This window comes from Ctenopharyngodon idella, chromosome 13 (genome assembly GCF_019924925.1).
Source record: "Ctenopharyngodon idella isolate HZGC_01 chromosome 13, HZGC01, whole genome shotgun sequence".
NCBI classification, from domain to species: Eukaryota; Metazoa; Chordata; class Actinopteri; order Cypriniformes; family Xenocyprididae; genus Ctenopharyngodon; species Ctenopharyngodon idella.
The window spans coordinates 34,038,781-34,063,009 of record NC_067232.1 but is presented as its reverse complement, the minus strand read 5'-3'; the positions used below and the strand labels follow the sequence as shown (position 1 = coordinate 34,063,009).

General features: G+C 39.2%; 2 protein-coding genes across 3 annotated transcripts; both read right to left on the bottom strand.

The window, feature by feature from the left end:
• Window positions 1-1,731: 1,731 nt before the first annotated feature.
• Window positions 1,732-16,389, bottom strand: lrrc73 (leucine rich repeat containing 73). 2 transcript variants are annotated; one of them, XM_051917033.1, is made up of 6 exons: window positions 15,543-16,389; window positions 13,372-13,532; window positions 12,820-12,942; window positions 12,316-12,416; window positions 5,989-6,184; window positions 1,732-3,580 (listed from the first exon to the last, which is right to left on the bottom strand). In XM_051917033.1, the coding sequence occupies exons 1-6, from the start codon at window positions 15,812-15,814 to the stop codon at window positions 3,507-3,509; spliced, it is 927 nt and encodes a 308-aa protein (XP_051772993.1). In that variant the 5' UTR covers window positions 15,815-16,389; the 3' UTR covers window positions 1,732-3,506. The 2 variants fall into 2 exon arrangements, with proteins under 2 accessions (XP_051772993.1, XP_051772992.1); XM_051917032.1 differs by having other exon boundaries at window positions 2,630-5,882; window positions 15,543-16,385.
• Window positions 16,390-16,634: 245 nt separating this feature from the next.
• LOC127524943 (serine/threonine-protein kinase pim-2-like) lies at window positions 16,635-23,880 on the bottom strand. The gene is made up of 7 exons (XM_051917030.1): window positions 23,667-23,880; window positions 21,819-22,022; window positions 21,499-21,593; window positions 21,290-21,340; window positions 20,706-21,087; window positions 20,428-20,607; window positions 16,635-19,137 (listed from the first exon to the last, which is right to left on the bottom strand). The coding sequence occupies exons 1-7, from the start codon at window positions 23,773-23,775 to the stop codon at window positions 19,112-19,114; spliced, it is 1,047 nt and encodes a 348-aa protein (XP_051772990.1). The 5' UTR covers window positions 23,776-23,880; the 3' UTR covers window positions 16,635-19,111.
• Window positions 23,881-24,229: the final 349 nt, after the last annotated feature.

Here is a 24,229-nt window from a genome sequence, read left to right as displayed (position 1 = left end):
GTTACATGATAATTTTAAGTTAAATGTATGAATTAATGTACTCAAACATTTCAAGTTAAGAACAATTAAAATGTATGAGTACAAAATAAAAATCTGCCAGTTCTGCTTGCTTAAACTTTGAATTTCTTAACTTAAAAATTTTGAGGCAACTGATTGCCTCAAATTTTTTGAGTTTTGCCAACTTGTTCGGATTTACAGATTCTTGGCTGCATGCTGCAAAGCTTTTGAACTCCACAGTACATTGGAAGCCTTTGCAGTGGATTAAATTATTGACTACACAAACGCTTTTAATACCCTTGTGCTAAAACTGCATCTGAAATACTCAAAAACTGCTCTAACTCTAAAGTTGATTTCCTGAGAAAAACGTCTCTCTAAAAACAGCAAGCTTTTAACCATATCACACCGCTGTGCCAAAGAGAAAGTGCAGGTTAAAAATGCATGAAGCACAAGGGTCTGGGAAGGCTTAAATGTGGATCGCAGTTGTTCTAAATGGTATAAACAACATAATCAGCTTTGCACAGGAGCTGCTGTAACAGTACTGAAGCACTGAAACATGACGCCAATGTGACTGTAATGGTAATGTCTGCCTTTTTTCATTGCGCTATGGCACTTTTAATGCTTGGATGTATTCCGAGTAGGAGTATCGTATTTACGGTGCACAACTACCTGAATCCAAATGAAGGAGACTGTGAAAAGATGGTGACATCAAACAGCATTAGAGGACACCAGACACCACACTGAAGCTTCTGAAGCACACACACCTGTGTAATGGAAACAGACAGGTGCTCACTGGAGAGACGGTCTGTCAGGATCATAAACCACCACTGATCAGGTGCGAGCAATATAAATGAGAAATAATGTACAGTTATCGTACAATGGCAGTCACTTATTACATGGCTTTATTTGAGTTTAAATTATTTTATAATTTTACTTTAAAGTGACACTGGATGAGTGGTTTCATATTACAACATTGCCATGGATTATGGCGAATATAGGAACAGTTCTAGAAGTAAAAACTCCATTCATTTTCTCCATAATGAAGTAGATCTTTTTTTACAACAACTTATAAATCTTTAAAGACAGACCTGTGATTTCTGAGGTTGTTTATCAATACTATATTTTTTTGTTGAAGCCATTAGCCCACATCAACTTATTTTAAAAAAATTATCATGTTTAACAGTTGAATTTGTGGTGAAAAACTACATTACCCACAATGCTGTACAGAAAACTCCACCAATCAGAGAGTTGGAGAACTTGCAGGAAATTTATGCTTCATTCCCATGAAGCACCGCAAATTATGTAATAGAGCTGATCTCGTGTTGATTATATATATATATATATTATGACCACCTTCCTAATATTGTGTTGGTCCCCCTTTTTGCTGCCAAAACAGTTCTGACCCGTCGAGGCATGGACTCCACTAGACCCCTGAAAATGTGATTCATCAGACAAGGTCACCTTCTTCCATTGCTCCGTTGTCCAGTTCTGATGATCACGTTCCCACTGTTGGCACTTTCGGCGGTGGGCAGGGGTCAGCATGGGCACCCTGACTGGTCTGCGGCTATGCAGCTCCATACGCAACAAACTGTGAAGCACTGTGTATTCTGACACCTTTCTATCAGAACCAGCATTAACGTCTTGAGCAATTGAGCTACAGTAGCTCGTCTGTTGGATCGGACCACACGGACCAGCCTTCGCTCCCCACGTGCATCAATGAGCCTTGGCCGCCCATGACCCTTTAAAGACAGACCTACTGTGATTTCTGAGGTTGTTTATCAATACTATATGCTTTTGTTTAAGCCATCAGCCCACAATTGTTTTTAAAAATGATCATGTTGATCCTGATCATAATTAGCTGAATTTGTAGTGAAAAACTACATTACCCACAATGCTCTACAGAAAATTCCACCAATTAGAGAGTTGGAGAGCTTGCAGGAAATGGCCGCTCCAATGAAGCACCGTGAATGATGCAATCAATTTGATCTCGAGTTGTATATACAGTTTTGGTTACTACTAGTAATTAATTACTAGCTACTAATTACATCTTTAACAGTGTAATTAGATTACTGCACTAATTACTCTCTAAAAAGTATTGCATTACTTATTACTGATTACTTTATCAACCTCGATAAGTTGAACAATGCAAGGACAAAGATGAAACTGCTCTTTTAATTCTTTCGAATAAATAATATAAAATTGCATAAATTATTCTTAAATCCACTATTGTTTTATATATAATTGTTCTGTAGTCTATCATTTTGCAATACACTTAAAATATATTGTTTCTATAAATGTAATCAACAACTTGAAATTAGTTTTATATTCTCCATCTTTTTTTATTAGATTGTCATTTGCAGTGCTTCATGGGATTGTAGTTCTTTCCCTCATTAAAGCCGTTAATTACAAAGTCTTGTGCCGTTGTCTTTGTCTGATTTCCAAAGAACAGCTTTAATGAGGGGAAGAACTACAATCATTGCAAACGACAAAATCAAGTTAAAAATGAGAGATAAATATAAATCTATTGATTAAAAGATGTTGATTGTGTGCACATTGAAATAATTTAATTTTTTAACAAATATTTAAGTGCCATAGTTTTAAAGCTTAGGGAGATTGACGCGATTACATTATTCGCTGTGCTTCTTGGGAGGTTAAAAGCTCTTTTGGCACAGTTTGTTTGTTTCAGTGGAGATTACTGGAGATTTCTTTGCAGAATCATGGGTAATGTAGTTTTCCACCAGAAAATCTGCTCTTAAACATTTAAATAATGTTGGCTGATGGTTTCAACAAAAGCATTTACCACTAATTAACAACCTTGTAGCTCACAGTAGTTCTGTCTTTGTTATCCTTCAAAATCACTTCCCCTATGGAGAAAAAGAATGGGATTTTTAATTCCGGAACATGTTGCATTAGAAAATATACCTCTGAATGCTGTGATTGAATATTAGAATCAAGCATTTTATATAGCGAGTTTATAACTGATATTAAAGAGTAATTGGGGTTTTTACATTTTAAATTTACAGTAACTGAAAGGATTGGCTGGTTAGTTTTATCAGTTACCCCCTGTTGGTATATGCCATAACCCATTCCACTGCAAAATATGACCATTCAATACTAACCATGTATATCTCTTTGATGTAGTTCTTATCACAATATTTGAACTGTCAGGTCAGACACAGCAAGAAAAGAAAAAAAAAAATCAGAGCAAAAAGCATTTAAAAATGTGTAAACTGATTTATTCAGGCAACAGGCCATCACATCAACCCTATACAGCTTATCTAACAGAGTATACTGTTATCGGTTAAATACTCATTTATAAATAGACTGTACATCTGTAAAATAAATAATTCACTATTGCGTATTATAAGTCACTTGGTGTTTAAGGTTTTTGTTCCAGCTTTGAACTGTCTTGCTCTAAGTGCTACAGGTCATGCGGTGTGAGAGGTTGCACTCTAACTGGTGGTCTTGCAATAGTCGTACAGTGCAAGCAAACATAGGCAGCTCCAGAATCACATCTCTGTCTCTGCCAAAAAGCTCTCACCCAGTCCTGATGTCATCAGGACCATCTGGGAGCTGGAAGAGTCTGGAAGGGTCAGAGACAATTTGGTAAATGTTTGTACTGTATGAAGAGGACAGGAAAAGGCTATTCCAGTTCTTAGTCTACTAAAGATTCTTCCTTACAGGAGTAATTCACATTCTCTCATCTTTTATTTACCCTCACACCTGTATGACATTCTTTTGTCCGGTGTATTTTTGGAGAACATCCTGGCCACTCTTCTTCATATATACTACCAAGTTTGGGGTCAGTAAAATTTCCAAGGATCAACATTCTCCTCTAAAAGTGATCGGGCAGACCAAACACTGTCTACAATGTCACCAAGGCTCGCCCTGATCAGCCTGACGGGGTGAAAAGTACGAAATCCTAAAACGTTGTATCTTTTATTGTTGGAATCCTTGGCTTAAGACGGACAAAATACATGTCTCGGATTCACTCGTCGTTCAGGCGAAATTTTCGGGTATTTTGGATTTGAAAAAACCTACTTTTGTGAAATTCAGATTCACAGCCCCTAAGGGCCGCCAAAACGTTCCAAGTGGGTGGAGTCACTTTTACTAAAATGGCTATAACTCGTGAACGGAATGAGATATTTTCACCAAACTCAGCACACCTATGTAAGAGCTCATTCTGCAGTCGCGTGAAAAAGGACGCAGCGACTGGCCACTTGGTGGAGCTATAACAGGAAAAAAACAATGGCAATGGAAAAAAACAATGAAAATGGCTATAACTACTTCACCGTTAGTCCGATCGACTTGAAAATTGGCATGCAGTGTCTTCATCCGCAGTGCCATGACTGTCTATGAGGACATTGACGCATCTCAAAAAACATGTCCGCCATTTGCCACTGAATTTTGAGCAGCTATCAGACAAGGTTAACGGAGGCCGATTGGAACAAAACTGTTTGATTCACGGCCCTAGAGGTCTGTGAGAAATTCAAAAGAAATCGGCCACCGGAAGGCACCTTCAAGTTTTTTACGTGCGTAAAGGATCATGTATCGTGCACGGCCATGACATTCGTGCCACATGGTACAATTCCTCATTCTGAGCAACTTTGCCTTTAGGTCCACCACTGCCCACTGATTCATTAAATATTGGAGATTATTTCAAAAACTAACTTTGGTGAACTAGTCCTAGGATTTTGGCTCAACCTCGGTGACTGTTAAAAAGCTTTATAGACCATAAATTTCCTACGGAAAATTGGCTGTAAATGGTCTTTTACATCTATGATCTAAGTGGTTACATGCTTGCTAAATAAAACATAATACATTTTTACGCATGTCCTTAAAGGCCTTAAAGCAACTGAATCCTGATAATTGCTGCTCGCAGCTATATTTTATTCCTGTGATCAAAGCTGAATTTTCAGCATCATTACTCCAGTCTTCAGTGTCATGTGATCCTTCAGAAATCACTCTAATATGATGATTTGCTGCTCAAGAAACATTTATTATCATTATTAGTGTTGAAACAGTTGAGCTGCTTAATGTTTTTGTGGAAACCATTATACGTTAATACTTTTATTTTTTTTCAGGATTCTTTGATGAATCGAAAGTGGGGAAAAAAACAGCATCTTTACTGTAAAAGTCTTTACTGTCACTTTTGATCAGTTTAATGCGTCCTTTCTGAATAACTGTTTTAATTTCTTTACAAAAAATCTTACTGGCCCCAAGCTTTTCAACAGTAGTGTACAATAATGGAAATGAGAGGGGACTGGGTCTTTTAGGCTCCAAAATGACAAAACAAACAAACAAAAAAACATAAGTACCATAAAAATAGTCCTGCAACTTGTGTACTATATACCAAATCAGTGAGGAACAAAAATTTCAGCTTTTCTTCTGAAAATAATCTCTCCCAAGCTCTGAAATTGGCTATAAAAGTCTTGTGGACTATAAAATGGGGCATCGACACCATTGACATCATTGATTATACTGATATGGAGTACTTGTTCGATACTTTTAAGGTGTTTTGTTGTCATTTTGGAGCTTGACATCTCCAGTGCCCATTAACTTTCATTGTATGGAAAGGACTGGTCAGGATATGCTTCCAAAATTCACCTTTTGCGCAAAAAGTCATATAGGTTTGGAGCGACATGAAGTTAAGCGATGACAGAATGATCATTTTTGGCTGAACTTTTCCTTTAAAATGTATCTTTACTAATAACGACCTCTAAGTCTAAAGACTTTAGTACATACAGGACAGAGAACTCACAACTTGGCCATTATAAGAAATTCAAATTTCTATTTCGTAAGTAGCAAATGATCTCTCCTAAGTAATGCTTGAGAAATGTGAATTTCTGTACTTCCCTTTTGCCCCAGCCTCTTAGAACCAGTTACTGCAGGAAAGTCATCCACACACAAAGAGGGAAAGAGAAAGTCTAAGTGAAACAGTCTCGAAGCAAAGACAACAGGCTGAGAGAGAGAGGCTGGGTTAGCCCTTACTGCTGTGGGGAACCCAGGCGGGTTTCTCCCGGGGGGTCACCGAGCTGCCGCGCGCCTCTCCGTCCTTATCCTCCTCCTCCTCGCCTTCAGAGAGGAGATCCGAGATCTGCTGCTGCAGCTCAGGGCTGATGTCGTTCTCGGCTAGAACCAGGACACGCAGGCTGGTGGGGTAGTTCTCCACCATGTCTAGGAAGACCTGACCACAGAGGAACACCGAAAGGCATGAGGAAAATAAATGTGCCCAATGCATGGGATATTACATGTGAAGAATGCTGAAATAGAGCAAATAAATCTCATACAATCATATCATAAACAATCCAGTGGCAACAACTATCTGTTTGACACTCCAACATAGTAGGTGGCAGTATTGCAGCTTAATGTTTGTTGCTACCCATCATAAAATGGAAAAAAAGAAGACGTATTGTATAGCTGCCATACAAAAACATGTTGGAGGAAAAAGTTAGCTTGCCATTGTGGGAGTTTTTTTGGATTCCATCAAAAAGCCAGGGTGTAAAGGCCCGATCACACCAAGGACAACAACGATAACTTTAACAATAAAGTTTTAAAGTGTTCTGAGGATGTGATAATAGCGGGATAAAACGGGATAAAAGCGTAACAGAGGCACTTTAATTATCAGTCCAATTCTATGAGAATAGGGAATCCACACCATATCTACTGTAATGATAACAACACAGAGGAACGCTATCATTGGAGTCATTTTCAGAAAGATTTTTTCCAGCTGACATTGACAGCCATTCATAATCCAGCTGACTTTAAAGAGCTCAAGCATTTAAACCAGCAGACGACAAAACTGCAGTGCACTTATAATAAAAGGATCTGTATAGTTCTATAAAGATCTATATATAATAAATCTTTGTAGTTATCTTTCTTGGTGTGAACGGGCCTTTAGACGTCCCAGTCTGCAGGAAGTGCTGATCAACAGGAAGTTCTTTTAGTGCACTTTTGTACAGTTATGGTTACAAACTCTCTCTCTGCCTCCCTACACTCATATTTTAAGTGCAATTTGTGTTTTTGTGAAAACACAAAATAAAGCTAAAAATGAATTTGTATTTATTAAGTATTTTCCTAAAATTTACAAACCCGATCCCAAAAAAGTTGGGACACTGTACAAATTGTGAATAAAAAAGGAATGCAATGATGTGGAAGTTTCAAATTTCAATATTTTATTCAGAATACAACATAGATGACATATCAAATGTTTAAACTGAGAAAATGTATCATTTTAAGGGAAAAATAAGTTGATTTTAAATTTCATGGCATCAACACATCTCAAAAAAGTTGGGACAAGGCCATGTTTACCACTGTGTGGCATCCCCTCGTCTTTTTATAACAGTCTGCAAACGTCTGGGGACTGAGGAGACAAGTTGCTCAAGTTTAGGAATAGGAATGTTGTCCCATTCTTGTCTAATACAGGCTTCTAGTTGCTCAACTGTCTTAGGTCTTCTTTGTCGCATCTTCCTCTTTATGATGCGCCAAATGTTTTCTATGGGTGAAAGATCTGGACTGCAGGCTGGCCATTTCAGTACCCGAATCCTCCTTCTACACAGCCATGATGTTGTAATTGATGCAGTATGTGGTCTGGCATTGTCATGTTGGAAAATGCAAGGTCTTCCCTGAAAGAGACGACGTCTGGATGGGAGCATATGTTGTTCTAGAACTTGGATATACCTTTCAGCATTGATGGTGCCTTTCCAGATGTGTAAGCTGCCCATGCCACACGCACTCATGCAACCCCATACCATCAGAGATGCAGGCTTCTGAACTGAGCGCTGATAACAACTTGGGTTGTCCTTGTCCTCTTTAGTCCGGATGACATGGCGTCCCAGTTTTCCAAAAAGAGCTTCAAATTTTGATTCGTCTAACCACAGAACAGTTTTCCACTTTGCCACAGTCCATTTTAAATGAGCCTTGGCCCAGAGAAAACGCCTGCGCTTCTGGATCATGTTTAGATATGGCTTCTTTTTTGACCTATAGAGTTTTAGCCGGCAACGGCGAATGGCACGGTGGATTGTGTTCACCGACAATGTTTTCTGAAAGTATTCCTGAGCCCATGTTGTGATTTCCATTACAGTAGCATTCCTGTATGTGATGCAGTGCCGTCTAAGGGCCTGAAGATCACGGGCATCCAGTATGGTTTTCCGGCCTTGACCCTTACGCACAGAGATTGCGTAAGATATACAGAGCAACCGCAAAAACGGAAGTTCAAAGACAATATTCTAAAGATGGTGGCGCACTTCTTTCTCTGGAAAATAAGGTCTATAGAAACAGTGAAAAAAATGGGTCATTCTGAAGAGTTGCATTCAAGCATGGTACTGTGATAGGATGCCACCTTCGCAATAAGTCAGTTCGTGAAATTTCATCCTTGCTAGATATTCCACAGTCAACTGTAAGTGATATTATTGGAAAGTGGAAGCGTTTAGGAACAGCAGCAATTCATCCACAAAGCGGAATACCACGTCAAGTCACAGAGTGCTGAGGCGCGTAAAAGTCACCAACGCTCTGCTGATTCCATAGCTGTAGAGTTCCACACTTTCACTGGCATATCAGCACAAAAACTGTGTGGCAGGAGCTTCATGGAATGGGTTTCCATGGCCGAGCAGCTGCATGCAAGCCTTACATCAGCAAGTACAATGCCAAGAGTCTGATGGAGTGATGTAAAGCATGCCGCCACTGGAGTCTGGAGCAGTGGAGACGTGTTCTGCGGAGTGACAAATCACGCTTCTCTGTTAGGCAGTCTGATGGGTGAGTCTAGATTTGGTGAAAGCCAGGAGAACTTTACCTGCCTGCATTGTGCCAACTGTAAAGTTTGGTGGAGGGATAATGGTATGTGGCTGTTTTTCAGATGTTGGACTCTTACTTCCAGTGAAGGGAAATCTTAAAGGGGTGGTTCATTGCGATTTCACTTTTTTTTAACTTTAGTTAGTGTGTAATGTTGCTGCTTGAGCATAAACAGTATCTGCAAAGTTACAGTGCTGAAAGTTCAGTGCAAACGAAGATATTGTCTTTTAAAGTTATGGCAGTTTAATGCCTACAAAAACAACCGGTTTGGACTACAACGAGCTTCTTCCAGGGTTGGTGACATCATAAACCCTGCAATTAACATAAACACTGCCTACAGGAACATGCAACAAAGTGGGCGAGGCCATGTCGCGTGCATACAAGTCTTCTTCCTAGGGACGCTGGCTTCGGGAACAATGTTTAAAATTTATGTTTAATTCTGTTCCTGACAATTATAATGCTAATTCAGCTGGCTGTGCTGCACATTTTACGGAAGACAGCTTCCAGAATCTACAATGCTTCAATGCTGGATTTGCACCAAGGCTATTACTGAAAGATGAAGCAGTTCCCACTTTAAAAGCAGAAGCTGCTGTTTATGGGCCCCAACCTGTAAGTATGTTTTATTTTTTTATAAAGTTATATAGTTTTGGGGACGTAAACAAAGACCAACGTGGTTTGGATTCGCTAGCCAGTTAGCTAAATTCTATTTCATACTTCTCCAACAAACGCCTACAAACGCTAACAAACTTCTATGTAATCACACCAGCGAACTTCTGTTGGTGTTTGTTGGTGTTTCTGTTATCAGTGTACAGCATTGTATTATTACATTTTTTATGTTGTGTTTACCCACCTGCTCATGCATGCTATAAATTAAACAATACCTTTACAAAAATGCTACTACTCAGTCATGTATTCGGGTACAGTAAAGCTTTAATCAGGATAAATACAAACAAAAATACTTTATAAACGTCCTTTAAAAGCCGTGCTTGCAGAGGTTCTGCTTGACCCACTTCATCATTACTGCTATCTGGGTCTGATTCGGGCTCAAATTGATACGGCAATATTGATGCCATTATTTACATTTCCACCGAAGCAAAGACTGGACTTTGACCGAAGCACATGCGACGTTTGCCCGTAATGGTGGCCAGCTAACCAATCTCAGTCCATTGCGTATTTCTGAGGGAGGGGCTTCATAGAACCAGCTGTGTAGAATAAAGGTAAAATATATGAAAAATACGGCGTTTTTTTTTAAACGAAGCATTAAGACATGTTAAACTGCGCCCCATAAACACAATAAAGCCTAGAAAAAACAGTGAACCACCCCTTTAATGCTTCAGCATACCAAGACATTTTGGACAATGCTATACTTCTAACTTTGTGGGAACAGTCTGGGGAAGGCCCTTTTCTATTCTACCGTGACTACCCCAGAGCACAAAGCAAAGCCCATGGATGAGTTTGGTGTGGAAGAACTTTACTGGTCCGAACAGGGCCCTGACCTCAAACCCATCCAACACCTATGGGATGAACTGGAACAGAGATTGCAAGCCGGGCCTTCTCTTCCAACATCAGTACCTGACCTCACAAATGCTCTACTGGATGGGCAATAATTCCCACAGAAACACTCCAAAATCTTGTGGAAAGCCTGCAAAGGAGAGTCTATGTCTATGTATTTAGAATACAGTCCCTGTTTGTGTAATGGCCAGGTGTCCCAATACTTTAGTCTATATAGTGTATGACCTGTAAACAAATATAATTATGGAGTAAGTGTCTTCTCTCGCCTCTGGCTCGCTGCAGATAAAGTGTGATTAAAATGTTTATCTGGATTCTCAGCTAAACTTCACAGGCTCATACAGAACCAAAAGACTTTCAGTGTTGAAAACATAATAAAATTAGACTAAATATTCAATAAGTCAACATGCAACGAATGAAAGTTTATTCGTATTCAATGAATGATTGGCGTTCCAATTCTGTTAGTGTGCCTTAAGGTACGATTACTTTGTCGAAATTTAGAGGGCAAAAAGGTCCATTGTCTGTTGTCAATAGTGTAACGATGTATGAAGCACAGCTCACACCGACCCACTTTCAAAACAAGCAGCTTTCTGTCAATGCAGCAAATCTTTCGCCCTCACAAGAAATCCTGATCCCTATTGAATCGACTGGGTTTTGCCAGTGAAAATTCACTGAGCGACAGTTAATGACACTGCGCCTTTAAGCTGTCCATTTGTGCAGTCATTTGGCTGTGTTGGAAGAAAAGCTGATGAGACCATGTGTCCAAATATGCTCCACATTATCATCAAATACTTAATAATCAAGATACAGTAGCAGAAATACCCTGATGACCTACTACACCTGCTGAGATTCTGCAACCAACGCACGCTTTATCATCCCATGACATCAAAGCATCAGGAGCGATCAAGTTCTCTATCAAAGACTTCACGGTGTCTTTTCAGGACAAAGGTCCACACTTTGTAATCACAGCCATCATGAGAGTATCACACACACTGAAGAACAAACACTGAGAGCACAAATAAGGCATTTTCTGTACAACCTTGCCCTCTAGTGGAGAATTATGAAGACAAAATAACCCTCTGCCAATTCTACCTCCTGTTGACAGTATACAGAGAAGGTTTGAGAGCTTTTAAAGCAATAGTTCACCCATTACTGATGTCATAGGTCATGTTGTTTTGATCCTGTGGTGTTTTCTTTCTTCCATGAAACATAGATGAAGATTGATAAATCCAGACATTCTGCATAACACCTCACAGAAGAAAGATAATAATATGAGGCTGCAATGAGATGAGGGTGACAGAGGTATTATGGATTAAAGTTGTGCTTAATCCATTATTTTCCTCCACAGTGCTATTTTTCAGCAGGTGGTGATAGGAAAAGGTTTAGGATTACTCATCTGGTTTATAAAATGCATATCTGAACTACATGCTTGATCTCCTTTCAAGGGGAAAATTAATGTAGCTACTGCAGAGATTACCTTATATGCATCATAGATAATTCACCACTGATTTAATTTAGGGTTTGAAGTAGAAAAAGAATAGGGTTTTTTTTTCTTGCAGCAATCAAAGTGAACTTATATATATATATATATATTACAGTTTAAAATAACTGTTTTCTATTTTAATGTGATATAAAGCTGAATTTTCAGCATCATTACTCCAGTCTTCAGTGTCACATGATCCTTCAGAAATTATTCTAATATGATGATTTGATGCTCAAGAAACATTTCTGATTATTATCAATGTTGAAAACAGTCATGGTGCTTCATATTTTTGTTTTTCTGGTTTCTTTGATGAAGAGAAAGTTCAAAAGAACAGCATTTATTTGAAATAGAAACCTTTTGCAAAATTAGAAATGTCTTCACTGTCACTTTTGATCAATTTAATGGATCCTTGCTGAATAAAAGTATTAAAAAAACGTTCTGACATGAAAGTTTTGAACAATAGTGTACTGGTTATATTCCACAGATGAAAGAAAGTCATACAGCTGTTGAAATATGGAGGGTGAGTTTGGATGTACCTGTGCTGATTGATTGGTGAGGCCGGTTCCCTCCAGGTCCAGAACTTCAAGAGTTCGACTGGATGCGACAGAGACAGCCAACATCCCAGCGATGTGATCCCCTGGAAACCACAAGCAGTGGGAAAAGCTGAGACAGAGGACTGCAAACGTAGTGGTTTTCAAAGTGCAAACCCTGCATTTCTCCAGGAGAAACATTTGCGTGCTTGGATGGCTGTTTCATTCACCGGGGAGCGACAGTCAGCAAAATAAACGTCTCAATATATATATACTGTGACATCTACACCCTCCACTATACTTCAGGGAAAGACCTGCTTCTTTGAATTAATTGTTAAATAGACTTAAGCGTACAACTGATAAAAAATGCTATAAAGCTATACAATAAATGTCCATGGGATTACAATTTGCCTGAAAACTAATCCCTGATCAAACTTACTGTCACTTTACCAATATCCGTGTATCATGGCCAGCACACATCCATACCTCAAAACTGCAGAAATCACTCACCTAATGGATTGTAGTCCAGGTTGAGGACCCGTAACTGTGAGCTGTGAGCCACGGCGATGGCCAGCCGAGCCCAACCCTGGCTGCTGATGGCTGGGTTGGCACTCAGTGTAAGCTCCTTAAGCCCTGTGCAGTATTATTGATCACACTGTTCATTCATAATAGCTCCCAGCATGCTTCTAGATTTAAAGCTATACTATCCCAGCAAACAGGGAATGTTCTCAAAACATTCCCTGAAAGTTATGAGTAAACGTTCTTCCAGTAAGTTATTTGTGAAAATGTGTTTTGTTCACAATGATGAATGTGCCAAAGCGCTGAGAGAGTTTTGCAGAAAGACTGCAGCAGAAGTGCGAAAGCAACAGCAATTTATCAGTTTTGCACAAATGGTGCACATTTCTGACACATTTCTTGGCACACAGATTCAGCCAAATCAAAAGTACTGTAATATACACTAAAACACCTAACATAATATATAACTAACTGCTTATTTAATCAGAATGTATCACAGATTTGTGTATGGAAACACCGTTGACTGGTGAAGCTGTGACGTTTTACCTGATTTGGCTCCATCTGGAGGAAGCATGCCACAAATGAGACGAACGGCCTCATCTCCCAGCATGCAGTCCCCCAAATCCAAGGACACCAGTGAGGGGTGAGTGGACAGGGCTCCGTTCAGGGTGACCAGTCCTGCATCTAAAAGTGGACTTCCGTGGAGACTATAAGGGGAACAGGAAAAGTGGACAGAGACGGACATTACATTCTGTGCTAAATTTGCATTCCCTGAAGAAAACAGCAAAACAATAGTGTTTTATATTTAGGTTTTAACAAATACCGATAGCCAATCATTCAGAATGATATCTGCCGATAACGATACCGATAGTGAAGGGGGAAAAAAATCTCTCCCAACTAATGCTGTAAATATACAGGGAACCCTCTCATTTGGTACATTACTATAATATTAGAGGTTAAAACTAACAACAGAGCCCAAACTATTATATTCGTATACCTGGCAACCCTGGCTTGAATTACTGGTACGCTCCGTTTTTGTGTGTGTCCCTTTAAATGCAAATGAGCTGCTGCTCCCAAGAAGAGGGCGGAGTTTCAAGAGCTCATGTTAGCAGCTCACGCAGACTCACTGAAAATGCCAGAAACTGTTCAGCCTTTTATGTTCAAACCGGAGACAGAGAGACTCAAGAAGAAGTGAAAACATGTAGAATGCAACAGGATGTTTCTGAATGGTTAGTTGCTTAATTTATGTAGCTGATGTGGGATATCTTAAAGTCATTGATTAACATATTCTGTTATGATAATCTATAAATCACTTGTGTGGGAACTGTTGTAACAGAGCCAGAGAATATATGCTGCATGAAGACAGAACAGGTATGGTTTAGTTTAATTACGGTTATAACTTATGTTGGCATCTTGCTTTTATGACATGCATTTGTGTTACGTACTATTGCAATAACATGGCCTCACCCCCTTTGTTGTGTGTTCTCGGGGCGGGGTTTATGTAAATTTTAGGGTTAGTGATGTCACTAACCTGGGAAGAAGCTTGTTGTAGTCCTTTAACAGTGAATTCTGTAAAAGAAAATATCTCCCTTTGCATTGCCTTTGAGCGTTGTAACTTTGCAGATGTTGTTTATGTTCAAACAGCAACATTACACACTAACTAAAGTTAAAAAAGTAAAATCATAATCAACCACCCCTTTAAGTGTTGGCTTTTTTGTCGTTATAAAAACAAACAGCCCAGCCCAGATGAGAAAAAGTAACGCAACACATTACTTTCCATAAAAAGTAACTTTTTTAGGGCACAACGAAATATTGTAATGCATTACTTTTATAAGTGACTTGGTCAACACTGGTCATGACACTCAGCTCTTGTTTTCTGTCAGCTGTGTATGAGAGTGGCTTATGTGTAGCTTTTTGAAACACAATCAGTTAAACTAATTAAAAGAGGTGAAATCATCATCCACTCGAGGTGATGATAGTAGTGTTGTAAGTCTCTGAGTACAATTATAAAGGATTTACAAGACAAAGAAACACTAGAAATATTATGACTGAGCAGACAGGGAGGGTTGTAACATTCCCCAATGAAGGAAACATTTTGACACGCAAAATGAAAACGGTATGCAAATGATCTGAGAAGGACGACCAGTCACAATTCAGTGTGCTAATGTTAAAATGACGTCATCGAAGTCCCTTGAGATTCCAACAAGTCAATGTGAGATCTTCAAACTAATTTTATAAAAACATATCTATATTTAATATTTATACTAAACTATTTTCGGGATCAAATTATTAGCCTACAGCTTAAACTGAGAATAAAGAAGAACTAAATTTAGAGCTTCGTTGTACACAATAACATTTATCATTTAGCGGATGATTTATTCCAAAGCGACTTATAAATGAGGAACATCACAAGCAATTTGTCATAGAGCCAAAAATACACAATGCCGATTTTAAAGATTAAGGTAGATTAGCACACAAGCAGATATACTGGATGTGGTTTGGGGTTAATTAGCCTACTTGTCAAAGTAAAAACAGCCCACCCGAAGGTCTCTCGAAATGTCGATTCATTTCTTCGATTTAAGTCTCTTAAGTCGTTAAATCAGCTCGCTTAGAAAAGTAGGCTACTCGCACACTTCTCGATAATATCGCTTAAGTATGCGCTATAATAATACTGTCGTTTGCTTATCTAACTAAGGAATCCTTTAGGAAACACTCACAAGAGGGTCTGAATGGATCTGTTGGCCTTCAGAGCATCTGCCAGATGCTTGGTCCGGCCGATGGTGGACACCACGCCGAGGTTCAGGTTGAGTTGAGCGAGAGAGTGCGACTCTGCCACGCCGCGACATACACGGCCGAAGTCCCGGTCGGACAGCTGACAGCCGCGCACGGACAGCAGCCGCACACTGTTCTCCTTCAGGCTGTCGCATATGTCTTTGATTTCAGCACCGGACAGCGCCTCTCCAGTTATCTGAATAGAGCCCGGCAGCATCTCGGTGGTGTCAGGCTTGACTAACGGGCATTATGGATCCTGGAGTTCGGATCCGCAATGTCTACTCCATCCGACGCCAGAGCACCAGCTGCAGACTCGGAATATCGCGGAAGGCGTGGTGCTGCTGCTGCTGCTGCTGCGACTTCAGCGATGTGTGTTTCCTCTGTGTTTGCCTCCCGACATGCTTGAGGATCCTCAAGGCTTCGGTCTGAACTACAGATGACTGGTGCTGTCGGTTACTAGGACTAAATGTCCCTCACATTAGATTGCTCGCTTCTCACAAACACCACCATTCGCGAAACAGGCATTAGGCGACTCCAGGCTTGAGGTAATCCGTCTGACAGCTGATGGTGGGATTGGCCACAAGGAGAGAACGTGTCTCTGTCGAGCGCGCGTGTGAACGGAAAACGGGCGCGAGCTCTTGAGGGGACGAGTGTAGCCTACATCTATTCCACTGTACCGATGATTACTTGGGTCTTGGAAGTAGGTTGCAAATATAGAAAATAGAACACTGAGACAAGTTGTCACACATTTTACTCAAGTGAATATTTGTCTGTGTGATTATTTTTGAAAGTATATAGGCCTACTCTAAAAAATGCTGGGTTGTTTGAACCCATGTTTGGGTCAAATAGGGACAAACCCAACCGTTAGGTTCAAAAATGTAATTTAAAAATTTAAACCAACGGTTGGGTTTGTCCATATTTGACCCAAACATGGGTTCAAACAACCCAGATTTTTTTTAGAGTCTACACCCTAAAAATGCTGGGTTAAAAACAACCCAATTTGGGTTATTTGGCAACCCAGCACTGGGTAAATATTGGACAGAACACATGCTAGGTTATATTTACCCAGCTTGCTGGGTTTTATACATTAACCCATTTGCTGGGTTGTTTTTTTAATCAGCGCTGGGTCAGTCAATTTGATATTGTTTTTTAATTTTAAATAATAAAAATGCACTTTAAAATCTCCCTATACATAAAGGACAGAAAGAGTTCATATACAATATTATTTATTCAATGGCAAGTCAGTCTTTTACAATCATAAAATACTCCAAAACATTTTTCAGTCTTTGCGACTTAGTGACTCGTTCATAAAACAATCTTTGCTGCCATTTAATGGCGTAATAAATGTAACTTCTGTTGCTGTTCATGGTTAGGGACTATTTTTTTCAGTGGAAGGAAGCCTTTTAATGATTTTCCTTCATGAAAGTCGCATTGATACATATATATTTTTTTTTTCTTTAATATTTGTATTGTATGTACCAAAACAAAATGACTGTTAAGTTCCAGTTTTAACCGTTTTGGCACAGACTACCCAACATTGGGTTACATTTACCCAGCGCTGGGTAGATATGTGAGGGGGTTCATTGACATTAAAAATGACTCAGCACCTGGGTAAAAATATTACAAATAACCCAATACAAATTACCCAGCATGCTTATCCCAGCATTTTGGTTTAAAAAAAAAACAGCCCAGCATTTTTTTTTTAGAGTACACCTTCATTATCTAATTGACTGCTGTCTGAATGTGTCAGTGTAGGTTTATTGGGGTCATTTGTTGCAACAGCTAAATACAAAATGTTGTTGTTGAACAGTGCATTCAATTGTTCATGCGTAAGCACAAATAATCTTCATCCAACTGCAGCTCTGTGTGGCACTTGTGAATAATATATTGAATGGATCCACATGAATGTCACTTGTCTTTCCCTCAACAGTCTGAGGATGTGAAGGTGGATTGTATAACCAATTGTTCCCACAGCGTGTCTGGTTGCATGGCCCTATCTCTGTGACAGTCTCAGTGAGAGCAGGGAAATGTGAGCCCTGAATTAAACAAACACAATTAATTCCTAATGCAGCCCAGTGTATGGACTCACCTCAACTTACCCTGATCAGTGCAATCACAATGAAACACCAAGCACAGAAAGAGTGTACATTTAAATGGAATGGTGCATTTAAAAATCAAATGAGAAAGGTATTATTATTAGGGGTTCAAGCGCGTAGCTCTGAAACTCTATTGTAATCTTTAAATTGTCCAAGGATCAGCATTCTCCCATAAAAGTGATTGGGCAGACCAAACCATAAGTCGTATAGAGACTTGAAAATTTGAGGGCTGGTGGCATTCACACCTTCTACAACGTCAGCAAGACTCGTCCCGACAGGCCTGACAGCGGTCAAAAATATGAAATGGCTCATAACTCCTAAACCATTGTGTCTTATATCGTTGGAATCTTTGGCTTAAGACAGACAAAACGCATGCCTTGGATTCGCTCATCATTCTGATTGTTCTGGCGTCGTTCTGATTGTCAATAATTATCAGAAGAAAAAAAAGTTGACATTTCTATTAACTGCCCCTAGGGGCCGCCAAAACATTCGAAGTGGCCGGAGCCACTTTAACGAAAATGGCTCATGAAGTGAATGAGATATTTTCACCAAACTCAGCACACCTATGTAAGAGCTCATTCTGTGGTCGTGTGAAAAAGGACGTGGCGACTGGCCACTGGCGCTATAACAGCAAAAAAAAAAAAAAAAAGAAAGATTTTATCGCTTCTCATTGTCGCGTCGCGTCTGGTGTGGACAGTCAAATTGCTCGTCCCAGGAATCTTTTCGCATCGCGTGTAGTTAGGACACAGTGTAAAGTCCAATCAATTCATTACTCGCTGTGTGGAAAGTTTCTGTGTGCAAACATCCGAAGTGCGCATCCAGACAGCTGCGTCTCGGACATTGGGCTAATACTGAATTGAGCTGTTTCACGTCTTCTCACGCTTGAACAGACAAATTCATAGACATTATGTATTAAAAAAATGCATCTCGGCGAGTATCCTAGTAAACATAGTCAGTTATGTCTTAAGTGAACGTAAACAGCTGAGAAAGAAAACGCATGATACAATATAAGTAGGCTATATCGGAGGTCTTAAATAGCAGCCTAATAATACTGGACAAAGAAAAAATAATTCACTGCTCTTGACTGAATAACTTTTGTAACTTTAATGAGGATTAATCTGTTTCATTTACACAGAGAAGACGATGCAGAATTGAATTCTGTTTGTATCATTAATCATTATCTTACTGTTTATAACTATAATTCTGCTTTGAAACAATCTGAATTGTATAAAGTGCCATATAAATAGGTGACTTGACTTTTAAAACAAAGCAAATGTGATGACTTGATGACTTCTTTCCAGTCTTCAGTCTCTCATGTTCTTGCTCAGATGTGGACAGGCTCTGAGCTCTGGTTTGGTGGCTTGAGTTCCTGTCAGGATGATATCCATCCAATCCTGCCTTTAATCCAGTGTGTTTTTCTAGACTGGATGGTGTGTGTCCAACCCTGGGGAAGAAAAGCAAAAGAATTCTTCACACTGACAGTCTATAACATCCCATTCTGTTAGGTGGACTTCAGGATTCAGGTCAAGTCTCGAGCTCGAGCCCTCCACCAAGGACAGCAAGCCAAATATGTTATTTCCTATCCAATACAAAGATTATATGAACATGTGAACTTATTAATTAGGGCTTCTTTACAGCAGAATTGAATTCTGTTTGCATCATTCTGTTATTTCCTGTTTATTACCACGAAGCTGCTTTGAAACAATCTGTATTGTATAAAGTACTATATAAATGGAGAACTGACTTGACTATAACAAGAACATTAAACTGAACTCAGTCGACTACACAAATTTTAAAATCTCACTACAAAAAGAAAAATTCCAGAATTGAAGATAAATGATAACAACTCTACTCTGTCTGTTATACTTCCTCACACCTGAATCACTGATCGAGTGAATCTCCTGAACTTCTCCAATCTACAGCAGATCATTTCTGATCCATTCATGTTGTAACATCTGCTCTAACGTCAGGCGTTTAGTTGGATCCAGGGTCAGGCACTGGCTAATTAGATCACTGCATTCTGTACACATTTTATTAAGGAGAGAGCTGATTAGTTATGACCATGTGACACTAATGTTGGCATCTATGAAAACAGCATCTGAAACATGATTAATAGTAAAGGTGAAGTATGTATTTTCTGCGGCACTAGTGGCACCTAACAGAATTACAAAAATATAACATATTTTCAAACAACCCTCTTAAACATCACAAATGCAGCTCTTACGGCAGGCATGTTTCAGTTCCAACATATTGGGAACACTTTTAGCTGTGCTGCATTTGTCTTTATGAACATTTGTCTTTCTGAACGGGTGCATGATGATGCTGTGTGATATTGAAGCGTCTTTTGTAGCGAGTAGCATCACAATGCTCTGTTCGCTTTGACGTGTTCATGACCTCTTTAAAGGTATAAATGCTTTTACTCCTTAACTAAAGCTAAATTTCTTTTCCCATGGTCCCACTGCGGCTAAACACCCTCAAGCTCCGCGCTGCTACAGTAGCCACGCCCCCAAACACACGCTATAGGTTGAGCTGGAAAGAGATTGACGGATCTGAGCAGACCGTTCTCAATGTTTAGAAGGTGCCTGGGAGGCTCAATGTTTACACTTTTGTGGGAGATAAACACATGAATGGCAAACTAATAATATTTTAACATAAAAACATCTTACATACTTCACCATTAACAGCCTTTGCTTTATGTGCGTGTTTATCAATGTTATCAATATTGTTCACTCACCTTTAGATAAGCTGGAGTTCTGAAATGAAACTTTGGCTTGTGTGATTTCCTTTGCGTCGCGAAAAGGAGGACATGAGTTCACCATCTCGTACAACAACACTCCTAAAGACCAGACATTCGCTGGGACGGCGTGGAATCGAGGTTGTGTGAAGACTTCAGGTGGGCAGTAATCCAGTAAACCTGTAAGCAAGACATTTGTGCGTTGTTGAGCAACTTTTTTCAAAGTGTCAAATAATTAAGTCACTACATCCTGGTTTCTACACTCTAAAAATGCTCACCAATATAAATGTAGCTCTCGTAGCCATTGCTGCTCAACAGCTGACCGCAGCCAAAGTCTATCAGCTTGAGCTCTAATGTGTCTTTCTTCAACAGGAAATTGTGCGCATGAACGTCATTATGGAAAACGCTGTGCTCAATGCAGTGTTGTACAGCGAGCACAGCCTGTCGCATGATGACTCGCGCTGTTGTTTCGTCCAGTTGAGGATTATGAATGATGAAGTCCAGCAAGCTCTCGCAGGGTTCAGGGAACTCCATTATGAGAGTGAATTTTCGAGGATGTTCAAACCAGTCGTATAGTTGTATGACGTAGGGACTTATGGGTTCTTGCCTCATCATTAGCAGCAGTGCCACTTCTGTAATGAGAGGTTTGGGATGCCCAGGCTAGAGAAAAGTGGAAGACAGAAGGGTAAAAATCTGAAGAAAACATATTATTTTTAAATGTACTTTTCTTTGATCTTTGTAGATACGATCAGCAGAGCTTATTTGTCTGTTACATTTACACCTAATGCTTCCTACAGGTGTATTATCTACAGTAATCTGCACTTAAACAACTCAACACACATTCAGCTTTTGGCCAACTTACAATATCAAGGTAAAGATCGTTGCAAGTCTTGCGCATCCGCTTGATGGCAACCTGCAGAAACGAAAAAAGAAAGACAGTATTCAATAACAGTAACCGTATTCAAGCGCCTGACATTGCACATAGCATCTAAGTATCAAACCATCTGTATTAAATATGTTTTGATGCATGCAAGAGCAAAATGTTTCTATAATTCAGCAAGATTGCTTTACCTTTTTGTCGTCAAATTTGCGGGTTCCCTTGAACACTCTTCCGAATCCGCCGGATCCAATCATCTCTCCCACGTTATAGAGAGATTCAAAGGAGTCTGAAAAACAAACAGAAAATTAAGAGAAATATATGAGCTTGCTAGATCCTTTCTTTTATATTAAAAATATCAGTGCTGGTTGTGTCGAGAAAATAATATGATTATTAATATGGAGAAAATAATATTATTATTCTCTGAAAACAAGCCTCAAGATATCTTTAGTGGAAAAACAAGACAACAATACTGTTTAAAGCAATGTTTGAGAAATAATGACTGCAGATTTACCATTATTTGGCTTGACACCGGAGTGATCTGGATCAGGTGATGATGGATCGGGATCGGGATCAGGATCGGCTGGAGGAATGAAAGGCTCCACAACATCCACAGCACTACTGTCACAACAGCAGCCGAAGGGACTCTTCATAGCCTTCCACATGCTCCTGAGGAAAGAACAAATTCTTTCCATCTTCTTACGTTTTGTAGGTTTTTCTGAAAGAAGGGGGAAGAAAAAATAACACAAACAAAAATTAGAAACATCTCTGACTTCATATTTAACAATAATATAATGACGTAACTTTCATTTTACTATTAAATTCATTTCTTTAATGTCACAAATCCAAAGTAATGCAAATATTTCCAAGCTATCCGCCTGACGACGCCTTGCTTCTGCTTTATACCTGCATAAATGTCCCTTAGGGGTGACCAAACATTTCTTTCACAATATTAAGTAATAATAGGTGTTTTATTTCACGATAATGATATAGTTATTTTTGTTATTTTAATTGATCTTTTATTAAAAAGAGAGCATACATTTCCAGGCCACATTTGGCTCAGTTCTGGCAATGGCAAAGGTCATAAGGTCATATATTTCACATATATTTACATTAAATATAATGGTAACACTTTAGTTTATGGTCCAATTCTCACTATTAATTAGTTGCTTATTAGGATGGATATTACTAGGATATTGGCTTATAAAAGCACATATTAATTCCTTATTCTGCATGATCATATTCTACATCCCTTAACCCTACCCATACCTAAACTTAACAACTACCTTACTAACTATTAATACGCAGTGATTAGGAGTTTATTGAGGCAAAAGTCGTAGTTAATAGTTAGTTAATAGTGAGAATTGGACCCTAAAATAAAGTGTGTCCAATATAATATATTTAAATAAACATTGATTTTATTAAATACAGCAGTGTCTTATTAAAGACATATCCGACTCTGATAACATGAATACTGGTCATAACAGCCATTTTGACATAATTATTTGCTTATTTGACCATTCAAGCACAGTAAGTTGAGCTCTATTCGGGATCGTATCCTGTCTGAGAAGAGGCTTTCTGTGTGCGTGTTTCGGGTGTGTGTCAGACAGCGCGAGAACCGCATTGAGTTCATGGCTTATTGTGCTTCCCAGCTAATAAAAAATATATTCTGAGAACGTTTTGTCCAACTAAAATATTTCAGAAAAATAATTCAGAAAATAAAATTTCAGCAAAATTTCCCTGAGAAACAGTAAATGTGACCAGAACTTAAAGGGTTAGTTCACCCAAAAATGAAATTTTTGTCACCCTCATGTCGTTCCACACCCGTAAGACCTTCTTTCATCTTAAATTAATCATCGTCGTTCAACACAAATTAAGATATTTTTTAACAAATCCAAAAGTTTTTTTTTTTTTTATCCTCAATAGAAAGCAATCACATTCAAGCTCCAGGAAAGTAGTAAAAACATTGTTAAAACAGTCAACGTGACTACAGTGGTTCAAAGTGGTACAGTGGTTATGAAGCGACGAGAATACTTTTTGTACTTTTTGTTTTGTTTTTGTGCACAAAAAATATTATCGTTGCTTCATAATATTAAGGTTGAACCACTGTAGTCACGTTGACTATTTTAACAATGTCTTTATTATTTTTCTGGACCTTGAATGTGTTAATTTCATTGCTTTCTATTGAGGAAAAAAAAAAAAATTTCATCAAAAATATCTTAATTTGTGTTCTGAAGATGAACAAAGGTCTTACGGGTGTGGAACGACATGAGGGTGAGTAATTAATAACAGAAATTTCATTTTTGGGTGAACTAACCCTTTAACTTGTCAAAAAATGTAAGCAGTCATCATTCTGTCCCACCTGTCGAGCTCTTGTTCACAGGAGAAGCCTTCATGGCACCCTGAGCAGTCGGGACATTTGAAGACTTCACTGGCTCGACAGGAACTTGACCTGGCAGCGGAGGACACATCCACTCTTGGAGGCTACTGGACCTGGACAAACTACTGTTGAGGCTGTCGGACCTGGACAAGCTCCTGTTGCCGCAACTGCCCTGTTCATATTGGTTGTCCGATCTACTGTTACTGCACCTCACGATGTATGTGCCTCTGCTGCTAAAGCTTGTCAACCCACATAACCACCTCTCTACATTGCCCACAGAGGGGGGTAAAGACGGTGTGGACATGATGCCCGGTGAAGAATTGACAAATCTGGAGATTGTGTGAAGACTCTGAAAAGGCGCTGTTTTTGCAGATCTGGACACTGTGGCCTAATCACTGTGTAGACGCTATAAAGCCCGCACACCGTGTTTAGTCTGTACACTGTGTTTCAGTATCTGCAAATCGGCACTAGACTGTCTCTCACACAAAACTCGCGATACTCCTAGCCATGAACCCTCAGAGAGATTCTGCTCGTGTGCGCAGAGA

What these genes read in the sequence shown, in the direction of transcription:
- lrrc73 (XM_051917032.1), bottom strand. Translation starts at nt 15,814, where the DNA reads ATGCTGCCGGGCTCTATTCAGATAACTGGAGAGGCGCTGTCCGGTGCT. An exon ending in AGATCCATTCAGACCCTCTT is followed by an intron (nt 13,533 to 15,542) that starts GTGAGTGTTTCC and finishes TTCCCCTTATAG; the next exon opens with TCTCCACGGAAGTCCACTTT. An exon ending in CGCCTGGGTTCCCCACAGCA is followed by an intron (nt 5,883 to 5,988) that starts GTAAGGGCTAAC and finishes ACTTTCCTGCAG; the next exon opens with TAACTGGTTCTAAGAGGCTG.
- LOC127524943 (XM_051917030.1), bottom strand. Translation starts at nt 23,775, where the DNA reads ATGTGTCCTCCGCTGCCAGGTCAAGTTCCTGTCGAGCCAGTGAAGTCT. An exon ending in ACGATCTTTACCTTGATATT is followed by an intron (nt 21,088 to 21,289) that starts GTAAGTTGGCCA and finishes ACTTTTCTCTAG; the next exon opens with CCTGGGCATCCCAAACCTCT. An exon ending in CGAGAGCTACATTTATATTG is followed by an intron (nt 20,608 to 20,705) that starts GTGAGCATTTTT and finishes TCTTGCTTACAG; the next exon opens with GTTTACTGGATTACTGCCCA.